General features: G+C 48.3%; 14 protein-coding genes across 14 annotated transcripts; 10 read left to right on the forward strand and 4 right to left on the reverse strand.

Annotated features, from left to right (window-relative positions):
• Positions 1–192: 192 nt before the first annotated feature.
• FPRO_15495 (uncharacterized protein) lies at positions 193–687 on the reverse strand (the record flags this gene model as incomplete). The annotated part of the gene is made up of 1 exon (XM_031220179.1): positions 193–687. One exon carries the CDS (start codon positions 685–687, stop codon positions 193–195), a length of 495 nt encoding a protein of 164 aa, XP_031085864.1.
• Positions 688–1528: 841 nt separating this feature from the next.
• FPRO_15494 (uncharacterized protein) lies at positions 1529–3544 on the forward strand (the record flags this gene model as incomplete). Its single annotated transcript, XM_031220180.1, has 1 exon — positions 1529–3544. One exon carries the CDS (start codon positions 1529–1531, stop codon positions 3542–3544), a length of 2016 nt encoding a protein of 671 aa, XP_031085865.1.
• A 204-nt stretch (positions 3545–3748) lies between these two features.
• Positions 3749–4594, reverse strand: FPRO_15493 (uncharacterized protein; the record flags this gene model as incomplete). Its single annotated transcript, XM_031220182.1, has 1 exon — positions 3749–4594. The coding sequence occupies one exon, from the start codon at positions 4592–4594 to the stop codon at positions 3749–3751; it is 846 nt and encodes a 281-aa protein (XP_031085866.1).
• A 1169-nt stretch (positions 4595–5763) lies between these two features.
• Positions 5764–6958, forward strand: FPRO_15492 (uncharacterized protein; the record flags this gene model as incomplete). The annotated part of the gene is made up of 2 exons (XM_031220183.1): positions 5764–6284; positions 6334–6958. 2 exons carry the CDS (start codon positions 5764–5766, stop codon positions 6956–6958), a joined length of 1146 nt encoding a protein of 381 aa, XP_031085867.1.
• A 567-nt stretch (positions 6959–7525) lies between these two features.
• On the forward strand, positions 7526–8029 carry FPRO_15491 (uncharacterized protein; the record flags this gene model as incomplete). Its single annotated transcript, XM_031220184.1, has 2 exons — positions 7526–7901; positions 7956–8029. The coding sequence occupies 2 exons, from the start codon at positions 7526–7528 to the stop codon at positions 8027–8029; spliced, it is 450 nt and encodes a 149-aa protein (XP_031085868.1).
• Positions 8030–9633: 1604 nt separating this feature from the next.
• FPRO_15490 (uncharacterized protein) lies at positions 9634–12405 on the reverse strand (the record flags this gene model as incomplete). Its single annotated transcript, XM_031220185.1, has 1 exon — positions 9634–12405. The coding sequence occupies one exon, from the start codon at positions 12403–12405 to the stop codon at positions 9634–9636; it is 2772 nt and encodes a 923-aa protein (XP_031085869.1).
• Positions 12406–13800: 1395 nt separating this feature from the next.
• Positions 13801–15739, forward strand: FPRO_15489 (uncharacterized protein; the record flags this gene model as incomplete). The annotated part of the gene is made up of 5 exons (XM_031220186.1): positions 13801–13982; positions 14038–14454; positions 14500–14694; positions 14741–15012; positions 15060–15739. The coding sequence occupies 5 exons, from the start codon at positions 13801–13803 to the stop codon at positions 15737–15739; spliced, it is 1746 nt and encodes a 581-aa protein (XP_031085870.1).
• Positions 15740–16145: 406 nt separating this feature from the next.
• Positions 16146–17914, forward strand: FPRO_15488 (uncharacterized protein; the record flags this gene model as incomplete). The annotated part of the gene is made up of 4 exons (XM_031220187.1): positions 16146–16707; positions 16758–16796; positions 16852–17095; positions 17146–17914. 4 exons carry the CDS (start codon positions 16146–16148, stop codon positions 17912–17914), a joined length of 1614 nt encoding a protein of 537 aa, XP_031085871.1.
• A 252-nt stretch (positions 17915–18166) lies between these two features.
• Positions 18167–19447, forward strand: FPRO_15487 (uncharacterized protein; the record flags this gene model as incomplete). Its single annotated transcript, XM_031220188.1, has 4 exons — positions 18167–18314; positions 18367–18569; positions 18618–18690; positions 18738–19447. 4 exons carry the CDS (start codon positions 18167–18169, stop codon positions 19445–19447), a joined length of 1134 nt encoding a protein of 377 aa, XP_031085872.1.
• A 367-nt stretch (positions 19448–19814) lies between these two features.
• On the forward strand, positions 19815–20658 carry FPRO_15486 (uncharacterized protein; the record flags this gene model as incomplete). Its single annotated transcript, XM_031220189.1, has 2 exons — positions 19815–20175; positions 20225–20658. 2 exons carry the CDS (start codon positions 19815–19817, stop codon positions 20656–20658), a joined length of 795 nt encoding a protein of 264 aa, XP_031085873.1.
• Positions 20659–21629: 971 nt separating this feature from the next.
• Positions 21630–22511, forward strand: FPRO_15485 (uncharacterized protein; the record flags this gene model as incomplete). Its single annotated transcript, XM_031220190.1, has 2 exons — positions 21630–22032; positions 22081–22511. The coding sequence occupies 2 exons, from the start codon at positions 21630–21632 to the stop codon at positions 22509–22511; spliced, it is 834 nt and encodes a 277-aa protein (XP_031085874.1).
• Positions 22512–23298: 787 nt separating this feature from the next.
• Positions 23299–24309, forward strand: FPRO_15484 (uncharacterized protein; the record flags this gene model as incomplete). The annotated part of the gene is made up of 1 exon (XM_031220191.1): positions 23299–24309. The coding sequence occupies one exon, from the start codon at positions 23299–23301 to the stop codon at positions 24307–24309; it is 1011 nt and encodes a 336-aa protein (XP_031085875.1).
• Positions 24310–24935: 626 nt separating this feature from the next.
• Positions 24936–25951, forward strand: FPRO_15483 (uncharacterized protein; the record flags this gene model as incomplete). The annotated part of the gene is made up of 2 exons (XM_031220193.1): positions 24936–25284; positions 25329–25951. 2 exons carry the CDS (start codon positions 24936–24938, stop codon positions 25949–25951), a joined length of 972 nt encoding a protein of 323 aa, XP_031085876.1.
• A 118-nt stretch (positions 25952–26069) lies between these two features.
• Positions 26070–27582, reverse strand: FPRO_15482 (putative peroxisomal amine oxidase (copper-containing); the record flags this gene model as incomplete). Its single annotated transcript, XM_031220194.1, has 5 exons — positions 26070–26192; positions 26242–26447; positions 26496–26599; positions 26653–27218; positions 27277–27582. The coding sequence occupies 5 exons, from the start codon at positions 27580–27582 to the stop codon at positions 26070–26072; spliced, it is 1305 nt and encodes a 434-aa protein (XP_031085877.1).
• Positions 27583–27857: the final 275 nt, after the last annotated feature.

Genomic DNA, 27857 nt, shown 5'->3' on the forward strand with positions numbered 1-27857 from the left:
TTATGATATCGTATTCCTCCCATCGATCCCCCTTTTTTTGTAGCCTTTCCTCGACTTTTCATATTTTTTTCTAGTTAGTTTTTCTCTTTTCTTTCCGAAGCTCGCCACCGCCCTGGTAATTCATCAACTATTCACTGATCCTCTTGAAGATAGAAGAACGGGAAACTTATTGACAAGCTACCCAGGACATCCTCACCTAGTAGTGGTGGTGGTGGTGGTCATGGTGGTCACGGCTCTCACGACGACCCTGTCGGCGGGTTCGTATTGAACACGGGGAGGATGGCCCATCTGGAAGTACTGGGGACGTTGCTCACCTTGCTGAGCAGGATACTGCTGAGCAACGCGATGGCCACGTGGATTGTTCTGAAACGGCTGGAACCGCGGAGCATCCTGGAAACGAGGTTCATTCTGACGCTGAAGTCCGTTCTGGCGCTGGGTTTCATTCGGGAACATATACGTACGGACACCCCCCTGTGGGCGCTGGCCTGTAGGGGGATATTTGGGCTGGGCAGTAGCTCGCTCTTCCTCACAAGGAGGGCAGATCCAGAGGCGCCACTCCAGCTCCACCTCGACTGGAGAAGCACAACCTGGACAAACACTGGTGATCTCGGGGTCGTAGAGAGAAGCGTTGTCCTTGACGGCTCCGCAAAAGAAACACTCGTGCTTCCAGAAGGTAATGGGACACATGGTTGAGGATGAGGAAGAACTTTACTTTTGAGTGCTGTTGGTGGTGTATGGTGAGTGAATGTTGAGATGATATGTGAAGGTTGTTGTCAATGTGGATGAGATGATGGATGATGATGGATTTGGAGGCGATGGGTTGGGTCTATTTAAAGGATTTCAGTCAACAATGCGTAAGTGATAAGATGTCCTCCATCACTCGCAGTAAATGTTGATGTTCAGCGTGAAAACTACGATAGTTTACTTGAACTCTTCATCATGCAGTCTGTTGCCGTTTGAACATCTGGACAAGCATTGAGGTCGCATATCATGGCCACCATTGAACTGTATTATTGACTCTCATATAGCCTCTCCACTGAACGTCGTTCTCATCAATGCTGTTCAACGTGTCGCCAATAAAACAGTCACCATATCTGGGTTTCAACAGACAGTGATGTACAGTAGTGACCTTAGGCAAAGAATCAAAAGCCGAACAAATCACGTCAATGCTAAAATGGCGGTTGGCTACGGTAATTCAGTATTGGTTCAGCAGTTATCAGGGCTAATGCGATATTGCTCTTGAGGGATTGATCTACCAATGGCTCATGATTACCGGACTAACAAAGAAATAAATCTACCAGTACCGAATGCATAGGTAGCTAGTACATACTCTGTTCATACTCAAACTTGTATGAAATATCCTGGTAAAGCGACATAGGATTGGACAGCCAGTCAAAAGTCTTGGCCAATACCATGCAGCCCACAACCAGTGATAATTGCTGACTGTGGGCCGCTCACTTTCAGGCAGCACTTGAAATTTCATGGACACCCAAACTACTATGCCGATCGTAAAAATCCAGTATCAAAAATGACCGCCTCGAGACATACCACGGATGAAAGCCTCTGCTCAAGATGTAAATCACTAGACCTCGACGATATCCTGTCCGGTCGTTGGACCGATGTTCAATGCCGGGAGCCAGTAGCCCTCTTTGGCAAGCGAAGTACTATTCTGCATGATAAAGACTGTCCCCTCTGCCAGGCGCTACTTTCTATCGCCGCGGGCGATCATGACACTGGCCCCCTACGAAGAGACGAGAACTTTTGCATGTTCGCTATTCCAAGCCAGCTCGCCTACAGAGGAGCAAAACAAACTATCCCGTTTGATGTGGACTTAGTTGATCGGGTTTTGGAACGAGCCAAAGATCAAAAAGATTCAACGTGGCTAGTTGTTCGGATTCAGCGCGGACCTATGGATGGCCCCTTCTGGTACAATAACCTACCACGGTCTGCTCATTACTTTGGTTGTTTGGCCAATCTTTCTGACACTTTGAATGGAGTCCGTCAGCGAGTCAGGCTGATTAACCCCGCAAAGGCTGACTTTGAAGCAATAAAGCGATGGCTCACCCATTGCATGGAACAGCACGGGACATTATGCAACCCGGATTCAGAAAGCCGGTCCCTGCCAGTGAGCATCGCTGTTATCAATTGTACAACTCGGGACCTGGAGCCTTTGCCAGCCGGAGCAAAGTTCGCAGCTTTGTCGTATGTATGGGGAGAGAGAACATCTACAACCGAGTCATATCCTTCCATGACCAGCCTTCCGCAGACTATCGAGGATGCAATTACTGTCACGGCCGAGGTCGGTATTCCGTTCCTCTGGGTAGACAGGTACTGCGTGCCACAACAAGATTGTCCTCAGAAGCGAGAGCAAATCCAGATGATGCACAAGATCTACCGTCAAGCAGACTTGACCATCATCGCCGCTGCCGGGGACAGCTCATGCTATGGCCTGCCAGGGATAAGCACTCCTAGAGCCAGAGCGCCATCGGTAGATCTTTGTGTTGGGAATCATCACCTAGTCTCCACTGGCCGAAGTGTAAAAGAAGCAATTCGAGGCACGGCATGGGCGTCCCGAGCATGGACTTACCAAGAGGGCCTCGTGTCTCGAAGGAAGCTTATTTTTACCGATGAGCAGGTATACCTTCACTGTATGGAGCGTGAGTTCCGGGAAACCATCGAACAAGATTTGGACCTTTTAGCTCAGGCAGATGTCTCTGATCTATCCGATCCCTTTCGCTGCAGCATATTACATTTTATCCCGGAGAATGCCGGCACGGAAGGTGTATACTCACTCACGGGAGACTTTTCCGAACGAAGAATAACGTATCCCAGCGATAGACTGAATGCGTTCCTTGGTATTCTCAACTTATTCCAAGATGCATTTCCAGAGTCTTTTCGTCATATATGGGGTCAGCCGATTCCATACAGTACCGACATGTCAGTCGCGGACGTCGTGGTTTCTGCTCTTAAATGGCATATAGTAGGCCTGGCGCAGAGGCGACCGGATTTCCCGAGCTGGTCGTGGGTTGGCTGGAAGGGACAGGCATACCCATCAGCCAACAGCGTCTATAAAGAGGATATAACAGCCTCTCTTCTGCTGAAAGATGGCACTGTTATAGACGACGCTGAAATGTTGAGGAATTTGGATACCTTCCAGAGTCTATCTGCATCGTTGAGTAAGTACATCCTGATCCAGGCTCAGACTGTTCACGTGAAAATACGCCGAAAGGAAGGAGTCTACTGGAATCTTCGGAACATGTGGAAATTGTCTCTTGTAAGGGGTGGCACTGAGCGACATGGAATCACTTATCATGATGGCTTTCTCATAACACCGGAGTACGAAGCGGGTGATAGCATATACAAAGATTTGGAAGCGGGGCATACTTGGCTCGGAATAGTATTTCTGAACTCTGACATGGTCTTGGTCTTGAAGGACATGGGAGACTATTATGAAAGGTTCGGATATATCGATGTTGACTTTTCCGTCCCTGATGTGGAACTGGGGGATTATCTACTGGGGCACAGACTTATCCGCTTAGGGTGATTATCTAGATTATTGCTGTTGAAACCATGGATCTGCACCCTATATGTTTATAAATATTCAGATGTTCATATACTTTGTCGGTGAAGGTTAATCGCTCTAGTCTCCATTAATCACTCCACCACTGACTGCTAGGAGATCTTTGCCTTTGAGTTCGTGTAACGATTCGGAAGTCTGCTTGCTATCTTGAAGCCAAACATATGGTGACTATTCAAAACCACTCCAAGTCTTCTGGACAGCGCTCCAATATCTCGCCTCATCTTTCCTTGCATGTGCAACATGAAGAGACCCATCAAACTTCTCCAGATGAACATCAAACCCCAGCTTCCCCGCCTCAGCAGCCTGCGCCTCCAGATCTTTATAATCAATCAACTCATCCTCCTCACTATAAATGTATGTTCGTCGAATCTCACGCTCCCTCTTGCCCTGAGCGGTATTATGCGTCGAACCCCAGAAAGCCAGCCAGTCTTTTGTCAGACCAAGGAACTTGGTGAACTGTCCTATAGCTGCAACCAAATAGACAAGCGGCATACAAACCCAACGATATGACTTTGGAACAGTAGATTTGAAGAACGCGGCTGTGTTGGTGAGGCGCTGAGCACCCGGTGCTGAGTCAAAGACTGTTACGTGAGGCGGAAGCCAGGGATCTTCGCCTTCTTGAGCAGTTGCAGCATACACATCATATAACGATGAGATATTTGACGAACCGCCATTCGAAAAGAGATGGATCATAATTCCTGTGGCAGCCGTTGATGTTGGGGCAGCTGGGAATGAGGCTCTGATAACCGGCACCGCTGGTTTCACTGACTCTGCGAGAACTTTAGGGTCGAAAAAGCTCTTGTTATAACTCTTCACAAGAACAAGCTGCGACGACGGGTATAGTTCCTTGTGCTTATCGACGTATTTGGCGATATGGCCATCAAGCGCGTTGGTCCAACTGGCGATGATGATAATCTTCGGAGAGTCCGGCGCGGTAGGTTCAGAAGGGCGGTAAACAAAGACTTCATTCGAAAGCTTCTCCATATAGGAGAGGGGCTTTGCCTGTGCGCTCATATTTGGGAGCGGTGCAGAGATTATGAATGGTGATAGATTTGTGGCGCTGCATTCGAGGTCAAAAGGCGTTGATTGCCGATATTTGTGTTGCTGATGGTGCTTACGCGATCCTACGGCTTGGGTGAGATCTGACGCGGCGGGGTAAGTAATAGCGCGCTTGATTATAGCGTCTAGTCGGATTAGATGAGTAAGTTGACGGTCCAATAGGACAACAAACAAAACGGTTCAAAATGGATATTCTGAGTTGAGGAACTATTGAGTCTGTTTCATGAGTTGAGAAATCTTTGTCGTTGAAACCCTCTCTGGTAGGTTGTATCTTTCCAGGTTGGTTTGGATCGTTGCTGATCCTTCGCTGTCATTACTGAGTCTCGTGCCTCCGGATTGCTTTTCTTCTTCGATCAGCAACTCTCGCAATGGTCGTAGTGATTCCAAGATCACTTTCATCTTCCGGAGAAGTGAAAAGAAGACATCAGGGAAGCCAGTGACCGGAACGTCGTTAACGGAGTATAATGTTCCATCGAGCTGCCCTTTGTCCGGGCCTGCCGATCTCGAACACCCAATTGTATGGTTAAACTTTGGAGCAATACTACATTGCTGCATGTTACCCTTGTCCCTGAATTGAGTCTCGTGCTGTTCTGAGCCTCAATGCCTAACCTCCATTAGCATTGTTGATCCGAGGCTACCAAACCTTGACCAGGGTACGACCCCCATTGTTCGCCGACGAATACCTAAAACAAGCAACTGCATTAGCCCACAGCGTTAATCAATCTGCTGATCTCGGTGGCTAACTTACCGAATCATAGAAGTTATCGCTCCTATCAAAAGAATGCCCCCGCATGCTTCACGAGCCAAATTGTTCACCCTTGCTGGACTGCCGAACTGGTTATGCGTTGCCGATTGGCGCGCATCAACTTAAGCATGGATTCCTCACTTTGCGCGCCAATCATTTCCCCATATTCCCCAGATTTATCACTAACACCCCAGACGATGGGGCTCAATTTCTCCGCAGCGGAATAGAAACAATGACGCTACGTAAAATGACACTACCTCGGCGGAGATGTCATCGTTATGCGACGGTTTAAGCGCGAGGTGACTATATAAGACTCCAATCTTGACCGCATCTTTTGGAGCTCGGCAACCTGCCATCGACAACAAAAACAGGTCTCAAGATGCGTTTCGCCGCCATTGTTTCGTTCTTGCTGCCACTTGTGGCGGCAAAGCCTGCTCAGAAGGGCAAGACCTTTAGCAACGTTGAGATCTTTGATCCTCCTTCCAACTACAACGACCCTCAGGTCCTCTACGCTCGCCCTCTTGAGCTTTCAGATGGTACGCTTCTGGCTACTTGGGAGAACTACTCTCCCGAGCCTCCTCATGTTTGGTTCCCCATTGTCAGGAGCAAAGATGGCGGAAAGACTTGGAAACCTTTCTCCAAAGTCCAGGATACTCAGAACAACTGGGGTCTGCGATATCAACCCCAGCTCTATGAGCTCCCCCGGCGATTCGGAAAGTATCCCAAGGGTACAGTTCTTATCTCGGGCAGCAGTATCCCCACTGATTTGAGTGAAACTCTTATCGAGGTCTATGCTAGTCTTGATAAGGGTGAAACTTGGGAGTTCGTCAGCCATGTTGCTCTTGGTGGCGAGGCCAAACCCGAGCATGGGCTTACCCCAGTTTGGGAACCTTTCCTGATGTAAGTGGAGCTCTGTTAATGCAATGTATCATTCGCTAATACTCTTCAGGACATACAAGGAGAAGCTCATTCTGTACTATTCTGATCAGCGCGATAACGCTACCCACTCCCAAAAGCTTGTTCACCAGACCACCACTGATCTCAAGAAATGGAGCTCTGTTATTGAGGACACCAAGTACGATGACTACTACGCTCGCCCTGGTATGCCCACTGTCGCCAAGCTCCCCAACAACGAGTACATTTACACCTACGAGTATGGTGGCGGCCCCAACCCTCCCGCCGGCAGCACCTACTGGTTCCCCGTCTTCTACCGCCTCTCCAAGGACCCCCAGAAGTTCCTCAACAAGCCCGGTCAGCAGATCATCTCTACCGACGGTGCTCGTCCCGCTGGTTCTCCCTACGTTGTTTGGACTCCTTATGGTGGAAAGAACGGTACCATTGTCGTTAGCTGCGGCACCATGTCTGAGATCTTCACCAACCAGGCTCTTGGTGATGCGTCCGCTTGGAAGAAGTGGAGCGTTCCTCAGCCTACAGCATACACTCGTGCTCTTTTGACCTTTAAAAAGGATCCTGATCTGCTTATGATTATGGGCGCAGGTATTCTTCCTCCTGCTGGTGGAAACAACACCGTCAGTGCTAGTGTTGTTAGACTTTCTGAAATCATGAAGGCTTAGACGAAGATCTACATAATTTAGCTCCATAATTCTAAATCCATAACAACCACCTCAGACTTAAGCTAAAGTGACTTTGAATCCAACTTGCCTTTGCGTTCAATGTGAAATACTCAACATGTGCATATTAGCTTCCAAAAGCGGAAGTTAGTTGGGATTTTTCAGTGTGCTTATTTGGTATGTCTCTTTAAGATGTCCTAATCTTTCGCTACCAACCAATGGTAGCTCCTTATTCATTAGCGAGGCTCCATGCATAAAGTTTGGCCACGCAAGCTCCGAGTTTTGCTGCTGTTCAGACCCTCAGATTTTACAATAAAATAATTCCGGCCACATTTAAGTGCATTCATCTTCACCTGTTATTTGTTTGCTTACACATTAACTTTTCAGCCCTATCCTACTTCATCGAATATATGTTTTAGCCTTTATGATCACACCCAGGAAAGTTTTATGACACCGTAGTAACAAGCAATGTAATTTTGGAGTATAAATATCATCGCTTCATCATGTCTTCTCCCTCAATACCCTCATCAACAAATCACTCCACCTACATCCTCCACAGTTTACCTCACAATGAGTGTCTTTCAATCACTACGACGCGCCCTTACCATCAAGGGCCCCAAGACTCACGTAGCTGGTATGTCATCGGGTCACGCCCCGGTCCACACCACAAGGCCCTTTCGTCACGTTCCAGTGATACAAAATCCCTACCGCGGCGATCCACAGCTTCGCATGGAGCAAAACGCTCCACATACAGACTGTGATGTCAAGTGCTTGGACTTGGAGGGGGATCTCCTTGTCATACAGAGGAGGCTCAAGGGTCTGGGATACCGCGACAGTGCCGTCCTGAATCAGTTGCAGGCCACGTATGGGGCCTCGAGGGAGATGCGCTGGGCTCTCAAGGTCGTGGAGCGCAAGTTGAACGAGGAAAAGGAACGGAAGAAAGCGGGTATGTTTTCGTCTGCGAATAAAGTGTATTCAGAGGTGCTAACACTACTTACAGAGGATTTGGAGCAAGAGCTCAGTTACTACAGGGGATGGGATAAAAGACGGACGGTCTCGGATTATACAACCTGACGTGCCTGGCCATACCTCTGCAGAATAACAGGCTTGTCAGGGTGCGTATTCAAGTGAGATGGGGACTCAGTTTTGCGAATAATGACTTTTTGGTTGCTTGTAGCGGACATGATTTAGAGAGGGGTTTAAGTTAAATGTGTTGCAGTGATCTAAGTGGCTAGGCCCGTCATAGACTTAAAGTTTATACAATCAAATATGAGGTTGACTGTCGCCTATAAGGTTAAGCTTTAACTTGTGAACAAAGGTGATGAACGAAAACATGATGATTCTGTTTCCTAATATAAGCTTTTACCTAGATGCTTTCACGATGACCAATAAATATTGATGCAAGCCCTGGGGCATTGCAATGGGAAGAGACTTTATACTGTAACAAATGAGATATTCTGTCTTCTTCACACGTGCTAGCAATCTAAAGTCTTACATTACGAGCAGCAACCACCTATGTACTTAAATAATCAAGGTTCTTGGAAAGACAACTCTAAAAGTCATCTCACTGTCGGCTGAACAAGAGCTAGGTCTCTCCTTTTTGTCCGATTTGGGGTATATAAAGGGGCGCTGGCGCCACTTTATAACTGGTCAAGTGACCTATGGTACCCCTATCCAACCGCCTTTCAACCTGCATGGCTCGAGATTCCTTACAGCAGCAAACATAAGATAGAAGTACCAGAACACCATTCGATTATTATCCAAGTTCTATCAGAGTCAAGAAGTCAGTCGCGAGTCACTCCAATTATCTTTCAACATGACGCCGTCGAAGGCAGCGTCACACCCAGAGCTCGTGATGAGACAAAGACAAGAGCTTGCACATAGAGCTTTTCGGGCCCGGTTGATGGAGCGGCACAGACGTAGGCTTGAGGCTTCAAAGTTCTGGATAAAGCTTGAAGGACAACCGGACACCATTGAGGCTGTTGCACAAGCAGTTGGCATTGCATCGCCCAATGGTTGTGCTTTTCCTGCTACCGACTCATCGGGAAATGCGGGCTCTTTTCTGGAAATCAATGCCATCAACAAGACCGCCATCGAAATGTACCTGAGAGAAATACCGAGCCTCGCTAACTTCGTTCCAACATTTATCCCACGCAACCCAGCAAGAAGGAGTCTTTCATCTCATTCACCGCATTCAATATTGGACATCGAATCAACACTCCCTGATCGCCGACTAGCGCACTTGCATGATGAACCACTCCCCGAGCATATCAAGTACCCCATTGGGTATTTCGTTGAAGGAGACCTAGCCGACGTTGCGGTCCTGTTTAGTCTGCTAGGTTGCGAGCCTCAATTGAGACCTGCTGTGGCTGCTGCAAGATTCTTGAGGGGGGGCCAATCATTGGCAATGTCAAATGACCCTAATGGGACAAGGATCTTGTCTGGGAAGGCACTTCTGGTTGAAACAGAGGCACAAGAAGACATGTTACGGGTGTATCAATCGAATCGCTATGAAGTTGTACGATGTCCGATCGACATTGGGGAAGAAGACATGGTAGATGGTTTCGCATTTCGATTCATCGAGTAAATTATAGGCTAGAGAATAAATACAGGGAAATCCCGAATGGGAATTGGAAAGATGGTGTGTAATAAAAAGCCAGTCGTCAAAGTGCAAGCCCTTAGGCCTTAGGCTTGTAGTCCTCGAGGGCATCCCTAGCAAGAGCAAGGTTTTGAATGACTGCCAATCCATACTGCGCAACATCGTTCGTAGAAACCCAAGGTGCTTCCTCTCCAGGAATGAGCCCCTCATGCTCCGGAATCTCGGTTGTAGTGAAAGTGGCGGTGGGTGCCTTGAATCCGTCACTCTCAAAGAACTTGGTCCAAGCGAGATTAGCCATGGTGGTATTGTGCTGTTGGTTAGCAGCATACGCCGTGAGACGCGAGTGACCCTGGTACAAGTTCAATTTTCCGAAATCGACACCATAGCGAGCCTTCTGCTCAGCAGCAGTGGCCTCGAAATAGTAACAGTAATCCAGCCAAGCCTGCTTGAAGCCCTCAGGTAGATCATCGCCGAAGTACAGGATGAGCTCAGAGACTACTTCAGGAAGACCAAAAACGGCATTCAGATGTGATACTTCGACGTGGCCCTTGTTGTCGGGATCGGAGGGAGGCGGACCAAGGGTCCAGTTCTGAAGGTTGTAGAGGCCATTACCAGTGACGAAACCGTTCTTGAGCTTGGCGATGCTCTTGACAGTGCTGGTGAGCTTCGCCCTGGACTCTTCCCATCGAGGACCGCGGCGCTCCCAGTCAATGAGCCATCCGCCAGCGAGCGCACCCCAATCTGTGCCTAAGCTAAAGGCAACGGTCGCATTTGGCGTAGGAACCCAACCATCTTTGCGGACCTTGCGCTGGGGATCCAGAACACCATAGGTCTTGTCGGTGTCAAGAAGCTCCTCGAATAGCTCACCAATGCGCTCATCGCCGCCAGAAAGGTAGTAAAAGTACTTCCTGTACTGAGGCTGTGAGATACGGGCCTGCTTCGCGCTATCGCTGAAATGCTGCACGCCGTGTCGCGTTCCAAGACCCTTCCAGTTACCGAGATGGTAGACATCAACCTCGCCAGTGTGACGGGTGAGAGCCTCCGCAAAGCGGTAGATATCTTCGCGGCCTGTGCGCAAGAAGTACTGCCAGAAGAACAGATCGGGCGACAGCTCAGAGTTATCCCATGCGTAGCCACCAATGTCGTATCTCCACTCATGACGGTCGGGATCATAAGTGTGCATGAAGTCACCATAGTCAAGGAAGCCGTACCAACGGCGGTGCTCAACCTCAGACTGGTAGAACTTGGCGAGGAAGTTGATGTTATCCTCGAGCTTCTTGGACGCGGCGGTTGAAGTGTCGGCGGGAGCCCAGTAGGTACCGATAGCCTTGGTCTGCTGGATGTACTCGCTTTCGGGGACAAGGACGGGAGGGTTGTTGATCTGTGTGACATGTTTCGCCAGTGTTTCTTGCGAAGGAGTCTTGTCAAAGGCAATCAGATACAGCTCGCTAGTTCGCGCGATACCGTAAGGTGTATCGAAGCCAGGTTCCCAGTCCTCGTAGGTGATCTCAAGAGCGTCGAGCTGATCGGTGTAGTTCTTCTGACCGAGACCATCATGGTAAGGACGGAGGTCAAGAGGTTCAGCAGATGGACTGTACAACCAGAGGGTAATGCTTCCAGTGTCAGAAGCGGCGGAAGAAATGTCAAAGCCAGTCGGAAATCGCTTCCAGAAGTCGCGAAGACCAACGGCGAGACCTCCAACAGTAGCACCACCAAGGTATGCAAGGCCCTCGGCGCGAGTGCCACCAGGGATGGAGACCCAGCTTTGACCAGCCTTGGTTCGCTTCTTGAGAGTGAAACCATCAGCTGAAAGTTGGCTCAGGCTGTAGTCGTTCCAGGGAGGAATCCAGTGAAGACGGGTGGAGACACGAACATCCCAAGTCGAGATATCGGGCAGCTCCTTGCCGTCAAACTGATCAGCTCGAACATTGGCACCAGGGTCTCTTCGAAGGCCAGTAATACCCTGAACGGCTTCACTGAGTAGACCGCCCTCAACGCCAGCAATGCGGATGTGGCGGTTATACAGTTCCTCACCCTCAAGAGGAACGTCAAAGCGGATACCAACGGCAGAGATGAAGTCTTTCTCAGCATCTCCATCAAAGACCAAGCTATGAATGATCTTGATCGACTCGGAGCCAGAGTAGAAGTAAAAGCGGAGTACAAAGGGCAGCCAAGATTTGTGGCCAGACTTGTCACTCGCCGAATGCTTTCCTCGGACGGTGACCAGAGTTCGTGCAGAGTTCTGGTCGCTGACAGTGACGTTATCAATGCTGCTCTGGAAGCGCAGCGTCTTGAACGACTTGATCTTGTCCTCACCGGGGTGAGAAACGTCGTTCTGCGACTGAAGAACGAGTCTTCCGTTCTGAGCGATGCGCTTGCCGTTGGTCTCAATCTCCTTGACGATCACAGAGCCCGTTCTAGGGAAGACAGCTGTGACTTTGCCGGTATCGACCTTGATCTTGCTGGAGCTCTTGGTAACAGTGATACCAGCAGAAGTTGTGGAGTTGATGCCCTCTGATGAAGGAACAGCCTTGACGACATATTCGTCAAGAACTTCCTGCAAAGCTCCAATGGCGTGGCCGGTCCACTTCACTGAGCCATCAGCCCAGTATCCAGTAACCCACGATTGAAGGTCAACATCTTGACCAGAAGCACCAGAAGCAGTGAACTTGGTGTCCTTTGGGAAATACTTCGATTGAGGCCAGGGAAGACCGAAAGTAGTTCCTGAAGTAAAGCCTGGCTTTTCACCTAGCCAGTGGACTTTGGCTGAGGAAGAAGAGTTGCTAGGAGCAGCCATAGCTTGGCCTGTAAAGGCAACAAGTAAAAATGAGTGGACGGCTTGTCGCAACATGATGGAGCGACTACCAAATAACAATTATAAAAGAAGTAGTTACTTTTGAGAAAGTTGCGTGATTGAGACAGAAATCGCATCTGTTCTTATGTACAATGTCCCTCTTGTCTTGACGCCATAGAGAACCACAATGAGAATATGCATGTAATTTCGGGAGATATACCCTGTTCAGCGGCAGCAGCCATATCACGGCTTTGCTCCGCTGCATCTCGGCGCTCGGTGGAGATGCACCCGAGAGGGCTCATGACTTCGGATGATCGCGAATGACCTGAACATTGCTGGGCATTGCGCGAACGGTAGGCTAGAGTCGCAGATCGCAGCCGAAATGAGGTTTAGCGAGTCCTGTAATTTCCTAACGGTCCGCGAGACAAGGTTCCCCGCGTCGATTGGCTTCACATTTGTCAGTGAACGGACGGAATAATAATTGACAAGCGCGCGAGGGTTGCGTGATGCAACCTATAATGAGAATATGGTTAGATGGGCCTTTAGATACCAGAACGCTCGGGCTTGCATGGGCGGCCTAAATAATCTTGTAAGTAGCCTGCCAAGATAACCTAAGTTCAACTGATCTAAGGCCCTGGTTTTCTGTCAACCCTTCAAGTGGTTAGAGGGGTTAGAGGGGTTTGCTGGGTCTTTCTGGTGTTGGGGGTTCTGGATTGGGGGATCAGCAAAACCACGCCGAATCGCGGAGCAATTCACGCGGAGCATTCAACTCGGAACCGGAGTTTGGCGTCAGCCCGTGATCATATTCAACGCGATACCACGTGAGCTTCCTCCCTTGTTGTCATGGAAGCTCGGAGATAAAGCTTATCATAGTATTTCCAGAAGAGATCGGTTATCTCGATAAGCGTAAAAACTTCGGGCGCGTTCACCCCTTACTTGCGCCAAAATCCATCTGCCAGGTTACAGAAGACCACGTTACCATTGGCAAGCGTCCATCAAATTTTTACTCATTCCATTCCATTAACATCAAAATTTCCAGCTCTACCAAGTAACTAGACTGTCATTATAAAACCTTTGATGATCTGATCCATGAAACCGGATCTATCCGAGGTTAGTTTCTGTCTCGACGCGTTGTCAATGTGAGGTGCGGCAAGGGCTTACCCTGCACCCTGGCTACCAAAGAGTCTTGCAGCTTCCCAATTCATCGATTGCTGCAACGCAAGTTTCCTATTCAAGTCAAACACAGACAGTAATACAACATAAAATATCAGTATGATCATGCCGTTATCATCCTCCATGACGATGTCTCGCTGCGCAGATTACGCGGCTACAAATACACAGCCTCATCCTGCACGTACGGAGTTCCGTGTCTCACGTGACCTTTCATTCTTCATCCTCAATCTTTGTTGAAGAATGCTATCATCATATTCGCAAAAGCAACGTGAAACGATAATGAGTTCGTCAAACAACCGAGACTCGCCACTACCTTTATTGAAGACGTGCCAGACATGTTTTTCATTGAAGATTCGATGTTCGAAAACTCAGGACTCCGACTCTTGCGATCGATGCTTGAGGCTCGGCAAGACGTGTATCTTCAACCAAGCTAGGCGTCGCCAGAATGTAAATCGCCAAAGGTAAGACCTATAACTTCATAGTGAGAAGAATAGGACTTATGATTGGTATTTATAGAGAAAGATTGGATGTCAGATCCAAGTCCGAGCAATCATCCAAGTCGCCAACAAGTCCTTATGAAAAAGCATCTTCGAGCAGCAAAGTGCAGGATATCTTCAATCAGAATGCATCATTTGACCCATTTGAACGAGGAATCATAACCTTCGAAGCTGCTAGAGACTTGCTCGACTGCTACAGGACCCGAATGATCCCATACTTTCCTTTTGTCCTCTTTCGAAATGACGTATCTGTTGAGGAGTTGAACGCAGAACGCCCTTTTGCTTGTCTGGCTGCCCTAGCCGCAGCTTCACATGCCGATGTCCCCGCCCAAAAAGCACTTGGTTACTTATTCAAGCAGATCGTTGCCGCAAAGATGGTGGAAGGCGATTTCTGTCAACTGGATCTACTGCAGGGACTCCTGATTAATCTTGCATGGTAAGTCTTTGCACCTGTGATAAGTCTGTCAGCTAAAGATTGCAGGGCACACTATCAAGCCAAGCCAAAGAGATATATACAGCATCTCCATCTTGCTACTAGTATAATCAGTGATCTGAGACTTGATAAACCTCGAAGACCAAAGTTATGGAGTGCCGAGGGCGGGAAAGATAAGAACAAGCCAGACTGGGGACCCGATGAGATGAGAGCTCTCGCAGGGACTTATTACTTATCTTCAAGGTGAGTCAGCTAGTGATATTAGTGAGACTTGGGCTAAAAAGCAAAGTTCGTCTATTATTCTCCAGAAAACACGCCAATTCTTCTATACGCCATACATAACTGCTTGTTGCGAGCATCTTGCATCTTGGAACGAATACCCGATGGATAAATATCTTCCGTACATGATTACAGTGCAAACGCTCATCGAAGGAGTTGAAGATCTTGTCAACAACACATTGTCTACTAACAACGGTCTGCATTTCTTTTCTGGGTGTCAGGAAATCTCACAGAAGTGTACCGAAATCAAGGAAACGCTTCCTTTCCCTTTGAGCGAAAGCCGTAAGCCAATCCTACATCATACAAAGTCTCTTACTGACGGTTTACAGCACCTCTACTTCTCCAGATACATATTCTAGAGCTTTTACTCAGCCAATCATCGCCGAGAGGAACATCCTTCGGTCTAGACAAGTTCAACAATCAATTTGAACACGAAAGCTCGCTCATAGACTGGCTGTCGGCAAGCATGTCAGCCGCTCGCTCTCTCATCAGTGTGATTCTCGTCATGCCGCAAGGTGAAGAGATGTACATGTCGAACATGGGCTGGATCATGATGAACTGCGGCCTAAACCTTGCTGTTCGCCTTGATCTCGTCGCTGCTAGAGGCAGCATATCTGGATCTATGCAACACCTTCGTCGGTTCTTAGATATGAGGCATACCCTTCGCCAACTAGTCCTGCGGTTCGAGGCCACGCCAGGTCAAGATGCGCCAGCAGACCATCCGTTCAATGCTCTTGCAAAGCGAATACGTCGGCTTGAGAATTGGTACCTGTCGCAGGCGGAGCACCAGACACCAGATTCATCAGTCTCTATAAGTCCATCTGTCAATGACCAGTCCTTACTTGGCGTCGGTACTGATGCCAGTGGCATGTCAGTTGGGTCAATGCCGTTCATAGCGAGTCCATGGCCAATGAGCTCAGATTGGTATCAAAACCCTGACCTCGACATTGGAACTTTTCTCTTCGCAGATCCTGTCGAGTTTCCTATCAACCTGGGTTATGGGACTTAGGTCTTTCTTTTTTAATAGAAATTTTTGTGTTACGCGGCAGTGCTGGATCCTGTTCATTGATGTGCCGTACGGAGTAAGGCACGGACTAACGGTTGTAGGAAGCTGGCGGCATACGGAGTAAGTCGGACTAAGGGACTAAGTGGAGCCTCTGGAGGTGAACATCCCCTGCTAAACACCACAAGACAAGTAAAATGAGAAAGAATATTGCCAAAGGATCCATCTTCATTCGGCATCTCATCTAAGCCTCGGTGAGTATGTAATAAGGTAGATTTTCGTCGGCTACAGGCTGCCTCGGGTTCAAATATAAGAAGGGTCTCTCAGCGCATTCTATTCTACCCGTTCATCAGCGCCTTTCTGGTTCATCGCCTCTCATAACATCTCACCAAACACTTGTAATAAAGTAACAATGCGAGCTTCTACCATAAGCTTTCTTTTGAGCGCCCTCAGTCGTGGCACTTTCGCCAAAGATGACTGCATCAATAACGACATTCCTTTCCAGGCATGCGCTCCCATCGGTGCATACTATCCACCACCGACTATCGACAAATCCTCTGAGTCTTTTAGGAAGCTTACCTCCCAGTTCACCAAAACATTTGACGGCCTCATCAAGAACGGCGGTAGTGATAAATACGGGCCAATCACACCCAACACTACATCGTTCTCCGTGGTCATCTTCGGTGGTGCTGAGTCGCTTCGAGATGATCCCGTTTTCTTCGAGTATCACTACACGTCCCCTGAAGATCAAGTCTCGAACGCAAACCTCACTTCGGACACCAAATTTCCAGTTGGTGATGTGAGCATGGTATTCACTGTTTATGCTTGGCTTGTCAAGATGGGCGAACAGTGGGAGACGCCTATCACTAACTATCTGCCTGAACTGGCTAAAGTCAAAGATTCGCTTACGGTGAAATGGGGAGACATTACTATTGGTGCCTTAGCAGGCCAAATGTCAGGCCTCAGTCACGAGTGTATGTTATCATCCGGAGCCATGGAGGACTTGGACTTACAAGTGATATAGCCAGAGCATGTGTTATTGGCAAGGCTTGCGACTACAAGGGTAAGTGAAATCCTACATATACCATTTGAGCCCCCTAGATTGATTTGAATTACAGCCTTCCAAAAGGCTTTTGCGAAGAAGTCGCCATACTTCCTCCCGGATACAAGTCCAGTTGTCTCCTACGCCGCTTTCCAGCTGTTAGTCTTTGCCATGCAACGAAGTGATGGAGATTGGCCCTCGATTCTCGACAAGACCATTCTGCAGCCTCTTAGCATGAGCGACAGTGGAGTTCTGAGCCATGGTGTCGAAGATATCTTTGCCATGAAGAGTCTTAACACTTCAGAAATTGGTGAACCAGGGTATTTTTATCATCCAAACAAGATGAATCTGTGGCTAACAACCGTTGCAGCGCCTTATCATTCGTTAGCTCCGCCAAAGATCTCGCACGCGCTGGACACTCTATCCTCGCCTCAGACCTCCTCTCGCCTGCTGTTACCCGTCGCTGGCTTCATACTAATGTCGATACTTCCAATCTTCGCAACGGTGTAGGTCGACCTTGGGAAGTTTACCGTGCCGGAAACGCTATCTCGCCCATCCTGGATGCCTTGACGAAGAGCGGAACTATTGGCAAATATGCGAGCTACTTTGGACTCACCACGGACTTCAATGCCGGCTTCGCCATTCTGGCTCACGATAGCAGTGTTGAGGACAGAAAGCTGGACCTCAATGTGTACGCCGACATCGTTAGCGAAGTTCTCGGATACCTGCAAGTCATTTCTGCCAAAGAACTAGAAGCGCGCTATGCTGGATCATATAAAGGCAAGGCTACTGAGGCTGCTCTTAACACCACTGACAATGGCCGGGGTCTTGAGGTTCAGAAGCTTGTGATCGGCGGGGTGAACATCAAGAATCAGACCGCCCAGAAGCTCGGCGTTAAGGCTGATGACCTCGACTTCCGAATCTACCCAACGAACGTTCAAGATGAAAGCCGACACCAGTTCATTGCCGTATTCCAGGACAAGAGTGCTCCAATTGACATGGGCACTCCGACATGTATTACTTGGCAGGAAATTGGTGCTGACGCCGAGATCAGCTTTGTTTTCACGATTGGGCGGCAGGGCGAGGTCGTTGGCGTAGAGGTTCCCCAGCTTCGCGCGAAAATGAAGAGAGCCACATGAATTGAGTGGTTTGTGACTGGCTCTCCATTGGGAAGCGATAGGGTTACCATTGGATTACCATTGGGTTACATAGAAACTATTGATTGCTGAAACATTCAGGGACTCACCATTCTGATAGTGGGGCTGCTGCCTAGCGTGAACACCGTGAATGTCAGCAAATACGTCTAACATCAGGCTAAATAAATAGGTAAGCACTACATTCTCTGACCGATATTTGACTGCCATCGTGAAGATCAATTCGAGTTTGCGAAAATGGCTTCTTCGGCGCCGAAAGTTGCGCCACCTGAGCGCCGCGATCCTCTAGACGTTATTGACAAGCAGGCAGATGAGATCGTGGCACTTGTCAAGAAGAGCAAGCACTTCATTGTTTTCACAGGCGCAGGCGTCTCGACTTCAGCAGGTAAGTCGATCGATCGGTCTTTTCTGTGCATTCCACCCGCTGATTCGTATAGGCATTCCCGACTTTCGTGGACCAGAAGGTGCTTGGACGCTGAGAGCTCAAGGGCGAGCTCGTACTGGAAAGGCCACGAGCACGCTTCAAGCCATCCCGACACCGACCCATATGACCCTGGTGGAACTACAGAATCAAGGAGTTCTGAAGTATCTCGTCAGTCAGAATTGCGACGGCTTGCATCGAAGGAGTGGCATCCTACGTGTAAGGACTTGCCTATAGACTGTTGGCCGCTATGACTGATCATCGTAGGATCGCATTTCGGAACTTCACGGCAACAGCAACCGGGAATGCTGCAAAGACTGTGGTAAGGAGTACATAAGAGGTAAGTGAATAAGCCACAAGAATGTTCCTTATGCTTAGTCGTCAAAGACTTCCGTGCTGTCGCCAGCTATGAAAAGTCAGTGCACGACCATCGAACAGGCCGCAAGTGCACTGCATGTGGAGGGAACCTTCTTGATACCATCATAAACTTTGGAGAATTCTTACCAGAGGAACCTCTGAAACTTGCTCGAAGTCATGCCAAGAAGGCTGATCTTTGCATCGCGCTTGGATCATCCCTCAGTGTTCCTCCAGCGAGTGGCATTCCTGAGACATGCGGAAAGAGTAAAAAAAGCAAGCTTATCATCTGCAACCTACAAGAGACCTTCATGGAAGGCATAGCAGATATGCATGTTTGGGCTGAGTCGGATGTCCTCATGATGAGAGTGATGGATAGGCTCGGATACACCATTCCAAATTTTATCTTGAAGCGCAGGCTTGTTATCAAGGTTGAGCGCGATGTGCACAATCGTCAGGTTATTGTATTGACTGGCGTCGACGATGATGGTACGCCAGTTACATACCTTCAGTCTGTCAAGCTCGAGGATAGCAGACGTATAGTCAGGTCTGAGCCATTTTCATTTGTTTTCCGAGAAGGTCTTAATGCTGGAGCCCAGGTCAAGTTCGCACTTGAGTTCATGGGACATTACAACGAACCTAACGTCGTTATTGATTACAGTGTACCTGAGGAAGAGGGCGCAGAGACGGTCTACGATCTTTCATATGATCCGAGTACGGGAGAATGGGTGATCATGCGATGACAAGAGACTTCTACACTTTACGAGCTTATTGGCGCTACACCTAAGCATAATTTAGACCGCAATCAAACTTTACGTGGTTTTTGCAACCAACAACTAACAACCAACAGCATGTTACATGAATTTGGTCGCTAGGCTAGGATGTAGCCCCTGCATTTTGCCTGCAACCGACTTGGCGTATCCACAATGCATACAAAGGGCCTCGGGCCATTGATTCACGATTTTCGTTTAAGGGATAGCTATCCACCGCTCAGACACTCGATTCTGTGCTGGAAAATCACGGATTCTCCTCCTTCTTTCTTTCACTTAACCACGTCATTCTTTTTCTCACAAGTTCTATTTCCCGTTGATTACCTAGGCAACATTCACCATGATTGCCTCTAAACTCTTCATCACTCTGGGAGTCTCCCTGTCCGTCAATGCTTTCAGTCTCTATGAGTCTGGGACTGACAAGGATGTGACAAAAGCCTGCGAGAAGGCCATGTCAGCAGATATCGATTGCGACAGGGAGGTAATCAGCTTTCTCAACGGAGGCTGGTACGGCTCTCTTGACAGTGAAGCCTTAACCGATGCAGTCTGCACCAAAACCTGCTCTCAGTCACTCCAGGACTGGATCGCCGATGTTTCCGAGGACTGCGAGGATGAAGACAAAGCACGAGGCGGCCTTCGTATCTGGACAGGTTGGAATGCGACTTGTCTGAAAGATACCAAGACAGGACGATACTGCAACGGTTAGTAGCTGATAGACTTGAGAATAGGAGAATACTGACTGTATCCAAGACATCATTGCAGATTTCACTGATGTTGGAGAGGGTGAAGAGCTGCCGCACGATGAGCTTTGCCATCCTTGCTATGTGCAGCGTCTCGAGATGTATAAACCCTCACCGTACGCCCTCAACATCAAATGGCACGAAGAGCAACTTGAGCTCGTGCACAAGAAATGCGATAGTTCAACCTCCACTGAGACTGCGGCGCCCACCTCAAGTAAGAGTGAACCATCCGAGGCGGCGACTGCGGCAGAAGACTCGAAAGCTTCTCAGACGGCCAGCAGCGAGGAAGGGTCTGTATCGTCCACTGGGACGCCAGCACAGACCATATCGTCTGAGCCTACTGTGCCACCTACGCCTAATGCAGCTGCGGAGTCTCTACAGGGAGAGATGTTCGGATCTCGGGCTCTGATGTTCTTTTTGTCGTTAAACCTCTTTCTTATGTAGGGGGATTGTTCACGTCTATCAGAGCCATTGGAACTATGTTGTCGGATATATCCATAGCTGTATTCTCACAACCTAAAGTGTATCAAACCAGGGCATACGTCTGAGCATTTACCAGTAGATTATTGGAGGCCTAAACCACTCGGGCTTAGAATTAGAGTATTTACGTACAAACAATCCTCGAGAGACTCGCTTCTTGCTCCACCTGAGATTCATTGTCCGGCAAGCATGCGAGGTTGACTGCACTCTGGGTGTTTCTCCACTATTGTCCATAACGTTGACACGGCAAGCTCTATTCCCCAAGCATATCGTAAATACAGTGACAAACTAAATGTCAAGCTGGATGCAGGCAAGAAAGGAGAGAAATGGATTTTCATGTCAGGAGACTTCTGTCCGTAGCCCATGTAACGCTGCGTTGGTTGATGGTGATGTTGGTTGTTGGTTTGTATTAAGCGTGATTTTCGAGTCCCACAACTCCACAGGCTAGTCAGGTTCTGTTGACTCACTTGCCGTATTAATGGGCCCAATTGCCTCGGTTCTTTAATGGAAGATTTTCCTGTGCCTGTCGGCATTATGATGGATGTTGCTGCATATATCGGGTTTATGGTCTGGTCTTGGTTACTATCGGACATAGAACAAAACTACATCTGAGATGCTTCACGGTACCTGCTATGACTAAAAGGCTATGAGAGATTCTGGACAGGGACAGGGGTTGCCAATCAATGACATTTGGGCCCTTGCAGCACGTGCAGGGCCGTCTTGGCGATATGTACACATGAAAAAGGCCCGTTTGGTTACATCATTACGGAGTACGAAGAATTTATCTGACAATTTCAGAACCCTGCTGGCCACAACTATTTAGGCCTATGCTTGGGGCTTGCATTTATAAATTATCATTAAGAGCCCATCACTTTCGCTGCTGACAGTGTATCACTCGCATCTCGATATCTGCGTCACCAATATTCATGATGGTCATGTCCAAATTGGTTGTCGCGCTTGGGCTCTTCATGAGTGCCAGTGCACTACAGATGATGAAACCAAAGGACTTGGATAGTCTAGAAACTCTGATCAGCAAAGCATGTGAGAGGGTATTGACAGCCGAAGTCGAATGCGACGAGTACATTAGGGAATTAACCGACCCAAATTCATTTCATGGCGAAACAGACGAAGATATGGAGATGGCCCCAACGATCTGCAACAAAAAATGCTCCGACTCGTTCCAATCGTGGTATCAAAAGCTCAAAAAGGAGTGTGCCGAGGAGGATTTCCTGTCCGAACTCTACCCACCCAACTATTTCCTATTCGGCGGAAATGTCACTTCGAGTGGCTGGAACCAGACATGTGCCAAGGATCCGAAAACGGGTCGATACTGTGGCGGTTTGTGGTCTTCTTCTCATAGACGACTGTTTAACTGACGTTCTCTAGAAATCTTGGACGAATTCCCCGACATCGGGGATGATGAGGAAATGCCCCTCGAAGAGCTTTGCCATCCCTGTTACGTGAAGCTAATTGACATGAGGTCAAATTCCTGGGCGTGGCCAACGCCGACTGATCCAGCAGGTGACTATTGGAACAAGCAGCTCAAGCTTGTTAAAGAGAAGTGCAACGCCTCGGGAGGGTTGAAGGAAGAATCATCGTCTAAGGAGCAAACGACCTCGGTCACTCCTCACAAGACGGTCAGCGCGGATGGGTCAGGTGTGAGCACTATGCCGACAGCAAGTACGTCTTCCACAGAGACTGTGGTGCCAGGAAGTGCCGCTCATGAGAGTAGCACAGGGGATGCTAGGGCAAGCAAGCAAATTTGCAGTTACTGGTACACACTGCTTATGCTGGGCATGGGTGTGATTATGTTTTAGGCTTCAGTGAATCGTTTTGGGTTATTGCTGTTCACTTAGAGACAGACCTAGGGCTACAAGTAGACTATTAAGGCTCTCTTTATTCGTTCTGAGTATATATTCAATTCTTCAGTCCAACTTATTGTATAATGGAGCGTCATGCACGTCTTGCACGTTTTTCGTTCACGGATCCCCAGCCTCAAATTTCTTTTCCTGGCCGTGTCTGGTCAATTATCCGGCCTGAGAAGTCAGTTGTCCTTCGCATCGGTGCACTTGCACGACATGGTTGTATTTTGCGGCACACACAGTTTCAAAAAAGATGTAACTCGGCCTTTTAACTCAATTCTTCCCAAATCTCTCATAGTTGTCTCGTACTGCTCTAAGCAGATGTGTCTGAGACCTATAACGAAATGGATACGTTTCGTGTGGATCAGGGCCTTGGCTGACAACATCCAAACCAACAGTTCATCTTCTACCAAATACACTGTTCAGCACCCATCACGTCCCAAATTCCTCGCCACTATTCGTCTTCTTCATTCCCTCAGGTTCCCTGAACACTCTCAAGTTGGAACTTGTAACCTGGAATGCCCACCAAAACTGCAATAACAGATCTGCACCTACACGAAATATATATTTTCGGTCCTTCCACTCCATCTTTGTCTTGATGGCTTCGATCTTTTGGGACCCAGCAGATGTGTTGCAGATTTCCGATCATCGCAGATGCATAGGCACTACCACAAGGGAGACCCGGTGTACGCTTTCTATAAAGGAACCACGACTTTCGGCAATTGGTGGATTGCTCAAACGGATGTCGCAAAGATCTCCTGAATTCACCACGAGACAAACTCTTCATCAACTCGCAGATCTATGCCTCTGTCGCACATATCATTCAGAGCAAGTGCAAGAATTTGTTAGTCTATGGACAACCGTGATAGAGGAGGCAGTATCCGTAAAGCGTGAAAAGAAGGCGAGGGGAATGGACGAGTTTCAGCGGTTCGAACAGTTATTCGACTTGAAGTCGAGTATTTCCGAGTTGCAGGACAGTCTTGATGCCGCAAGGCAAGACAATGACCAACTACAGAAGCAGCACCAACGAGACGTCAAAAGGTTACGAGGCAAGATCAAGCATCTGGAACAACAACTTCAAGAAAGCAAAGATCATAACAATGTGGCCGAGCAGAAGTCTCTGGACTTGGAATTCAACATTGAGCATATCTTCAGACCCAAAATCATTCATCTAGAGCAAAAGCTCAAAGAAAGCCAAGATCGAAACAACATTACGCAAGGAAGATTATCAGCCACAAGAACAAAGTTTGAAGAGCTTCAGACCCAGACAACTAGCGATTGGATCGCTCGAAACAGACTCGAAATAGAGAACAAATCTCTGAAAACTCAATTGACCAAAGCGCAAAAGAAACTAGATGAGCATACATTCATTAAGGACAAGAACCAGGACTTTCATGATCAGATCAAAAGCTTTGAAATCAAAGTTAAGCAATACAAAGTCATGTTAGAGGATTCAACAAGGAAAGCTAGTGAGAATGAAGAAAAAGCCGCGGCTGAACGTGATGCGAAAGAGGCAATGGAGAGTCGCCTCAAGGCTCAGCTTACTGAACGAGAGGATGAGATTGTAAGGTTCAAGAATCATCAGGAGGAGTTGGAACAAACTATTGCTGAGACACAAGCTAGTATCGACACTTGTTGGTGGCATAGACTTTGGACTTGGAAGGAACGCTTTTGGAAGAGGAGTAAATCAGGATCTTGGATAAGAATCGGCGATGGAACAAATGAACATATTGGTCTTCAGACATATGCTTAGGGACGTATAATAGAGAAGTGTTTGACACTCATCTCTGATGACCTCTGGCCTTTGACTGGTCTAGAAAAATGGCCTTGCATAGTGGTGCGACTGAATATTCCCAAGCTGGCATATTGACATAGCCATAGATGAGGAACATATTTACCGCCAATGACAGGAAGCACAAACCTCTTGCATCCCCTCCGCATCATGATCCGGGGAACCCGCGACTATAAAATAGACTTAAATGACATCCTCACTTCTATTGGGGCGCCTTGCAACATCTCCACCCCCAATTCGAAAACGGACCTTGAACTCCCGAGGTTTTGCTGGAGAATAAGCATTGCGGGACGGGCCTCCAGTGACACGATTGGACCGCATCGACATCCCGGTCATCGATCGGCAACCCCAGATCCCAGTTCCCGGTCATGCTCGGCGAGCCATCCGGAATGAGAAGTCAGCTGTTCTTGAAATCAATGCACCTGGACGATATGGGAAGGTTCCCCAGGATTTTACGAGCGTCCGATGGTATACGCGGATAGCTGGTGGTATGCAACGAGATCTTTATAAGCGACGCTTGTATAAAGGTTCCGTCGAAGTCCATTGACCTTAGAAAACCAGCTCGGCCAGTTCATTCAGTCGCAATCATGGTTTCTTGGAATAACATCTTCACCTTGGCCCTTGGGCTCATTGGCTCAGCTCGTGCCTATACCAACCCCATCAGAAACCCAGGTGGTGGTGATCCCCAGATTACCTACACGGGAGGATACTACTACCTAATCTCGACAGAGTGGACAAACCTTCAGCTCTCCCGAGCTACCACTATCGAGGGTCTCAAGACTGCTACTCCCAAGGTCATCTACACAGACTCTGACCCTTCGCGCTCATCCAATGTCTGGGCTCCTGAGCTTCACTATCTCGGCGGAAAGTGGTACATCTACTATACTGCTGGAAAGTCCGAAGATCTCACTGGCCAGCGGTCACACGTTATCAAGGGTAGGAATTTCAGTTCCTTCGAATGACAAAGCTAACAGAACTAGGTGGTGCTACTCCCTGGGATAGTTGGTCCTATGGAGCCAAGCTCTCTGATGACTGGGGTATTGACGGCACCATCCTTCGCACCAACCAGTTCGGCAACTACTTTGTCTACTCTTGTATGACTGGTGTGCAGTACCAATCAACATGCATCCGTAAACTGGGCTCCGACTTCCTGTCCGTCGGTGCTCTAAGCATCATCTCACAACCCGATCAAAGCTGGGAAAAGAGCGGAACTCCCGTGCAAGAGGGACCCAACGCCTTATACTTCGGCGGAAAGACCTATATTTCCTACTCAGCCAACTACTGCTGGACTCCAGACTATTGCGTCGCTCTGCTCGAGTGGGACGGAAAGACTGATCCTGCCAAGGCCTCAGCGTGGAAGAAGTCCAACGGCTGTGTTCTCAAGAGCGCGAATGGAAGTTATGGAACTGGACATAACAGTTTCTTCCAGAGCCCTGATGGAAAGCAGACTTTCATCACCTTCCATGCTACTTCTAACAAGAATGGTGCATGCGACGACACGAGATATGCTATGACGCAGCCGTTGACTGCTAATGCGGATGGCACACCGAACTTTGGGTCTGTTCAGCCTTTCTCCCACCAATTTGCTGAACCTTCTAGATAAGTATCTTGTTGGTGATAGCACTGTCTCCATCGATTTTTAATGGCCAGGGCCGCGACAACTATGGAACAGAAATTGAAGTCCTAGTTAGGCAACCCCAAATACATGAATCCAAGAAATACTATTTTTGTTCGATATGCGTTCCATAGCCTTGAAGATCCTCACCGGGGTTCATGACATAGGTGTTGAGGATACCTGTGAGCTTGATATCAGGCTGGATTGTTCCGTCCTGGTGAAACACCCACTATGTTCTGTCAGTAGTCTCTTCTTTATACTTGGTAGATGTAACACACTTGAATGGCATACTCATAGTTGGCAGCAGTAAAGACATGCTGAACGATAAGCTTTCGAGCACGCGTGACAATGGTCGAGTTGTCTCGGAAGTCGGTGTGCTTAAACAGAATGCCATCGTCTTCCTCATGGATGCATATGGCATTCTCAATCTTGCGGATCTGACCGGTCTGAGTTGGCAGCTCTGCATCGAGATAATGAATGGCACCTTTAGAGTTAGCTTGGTCAAATGGCTGGAGATTGAGAAGCAACATACCCTTGCAGTCACAGCCAAGTGAGAGACTGTTTGTCAGATATCCGGCACCATACTCGCCCAGATCGAAGGCATGTTTGCGGTGATGAGGAGGCTCGGGGTGACCACTGAGTATTGGTGTTAGTGTGAGACTTGTTAAGGAGGGTGGCCAACGGCGTACTAGGGAACGACCATCTCGGAAAGAGACATGCGATAGAAGATTGGCCTGACGTTTCCCTTATCGTTGAAGGTAATGTTGTTGAAGACAATACCCTCACGATAATTGAAGCCAATATGAAACTTCCAATTCTGCCACTCGAGTTCCCTCCCGTTGATATTGAACGAAACGCCTTCTGGCTGGGAGATGTAAATCGGCTTCAAGTCCTTTCTATAGCCGCCCTCTTTCTGGATATACAGATGATGATAATCCACCGCCTTGTTTCTTTGGAGAGGTCGTCGAACGCGAGGAATATCGATAGCGATGACCTCTTTCTTCCTGGGATCATAGATCGGATGGAAGTCAAGAGGATATTGGTATTGGCAGTTATCGACATCTGGACGGAAGTACATCAAGCCTTGGAAAAGGCGTGTGCTGCTACCATATCGAGTGTCGTGACTGATGGTCCATGGGTCGGCGAAGACTTTGTGCATCTCGTCTGCGGCGATTCCGCTAATTCGGCATTGCTCAATGACTTGGGGGTCTTTGCGACACGCTTGTTCGACTTCGAGCATTTCTTCGACGATGAGCTGTAAGGAAATCATTAGTTAGCTAACTTTCCAATATGAGTCCTGGGGGCGGTCTCACGATGGGCTGCTGTCCTTCAGCGCGCTCCCACTTTGTGATCCTTTGACTCTTCAAGTCGACGAGACCATCGTAGACATGGCCTTTGCCATCTCTGGGATCAATAATAACAACTTCTGCAACACGTCGAGGCCTGGCGCCGCTGGATGGATTGGCAAGCCAGGCGACCATCTCAGCCTTGCGCGGCTCCTGGAGCGTTATGACGTGGAAGTGGACTGCATCACCATGCTCTTTGCGCACAATAGAGGTAGCGAGGCGAATTTCCTCTCCGCTGAGAGGATCGAAGGGATGGGGGACTGAACCTGACATTGTGAGGTGTATTGATTCAAGATATTATGCTCAAAGCTGATGCGAGATGTTTCAATTGAGGGCCTTTGGTTGCATCAAATACTTATTCAACAAACAGTATGAATGCAACAGACAAACGTAATCGCAACTTGAGAAGCTCCAATCTTTACCTATAATCAGTATGGGCTGATATTTCGGATCTGCAGACCCCGAGCCAGGACTTCTTTTGGTGAATTATTGTACGGAATTGGGTGCTCGACACGTTCTACCGCGATGGGCAAGCCGTCACCAAGTCA

Source organism: Fusarium proliferatum, assembly GCF_900067095.1.
Source record: "Fusarium proliferatum ET1 genome assembly, contig: FPRO_scaffold009, whole genome shotgun sequence".
Classification (NCBI taxonomy): Eukaryota; Fungi; Ascomycota; class Sordariomycetes; order Hypocreales; family Nectriaceae; genus Fusarium; species Fusarium proliferatum.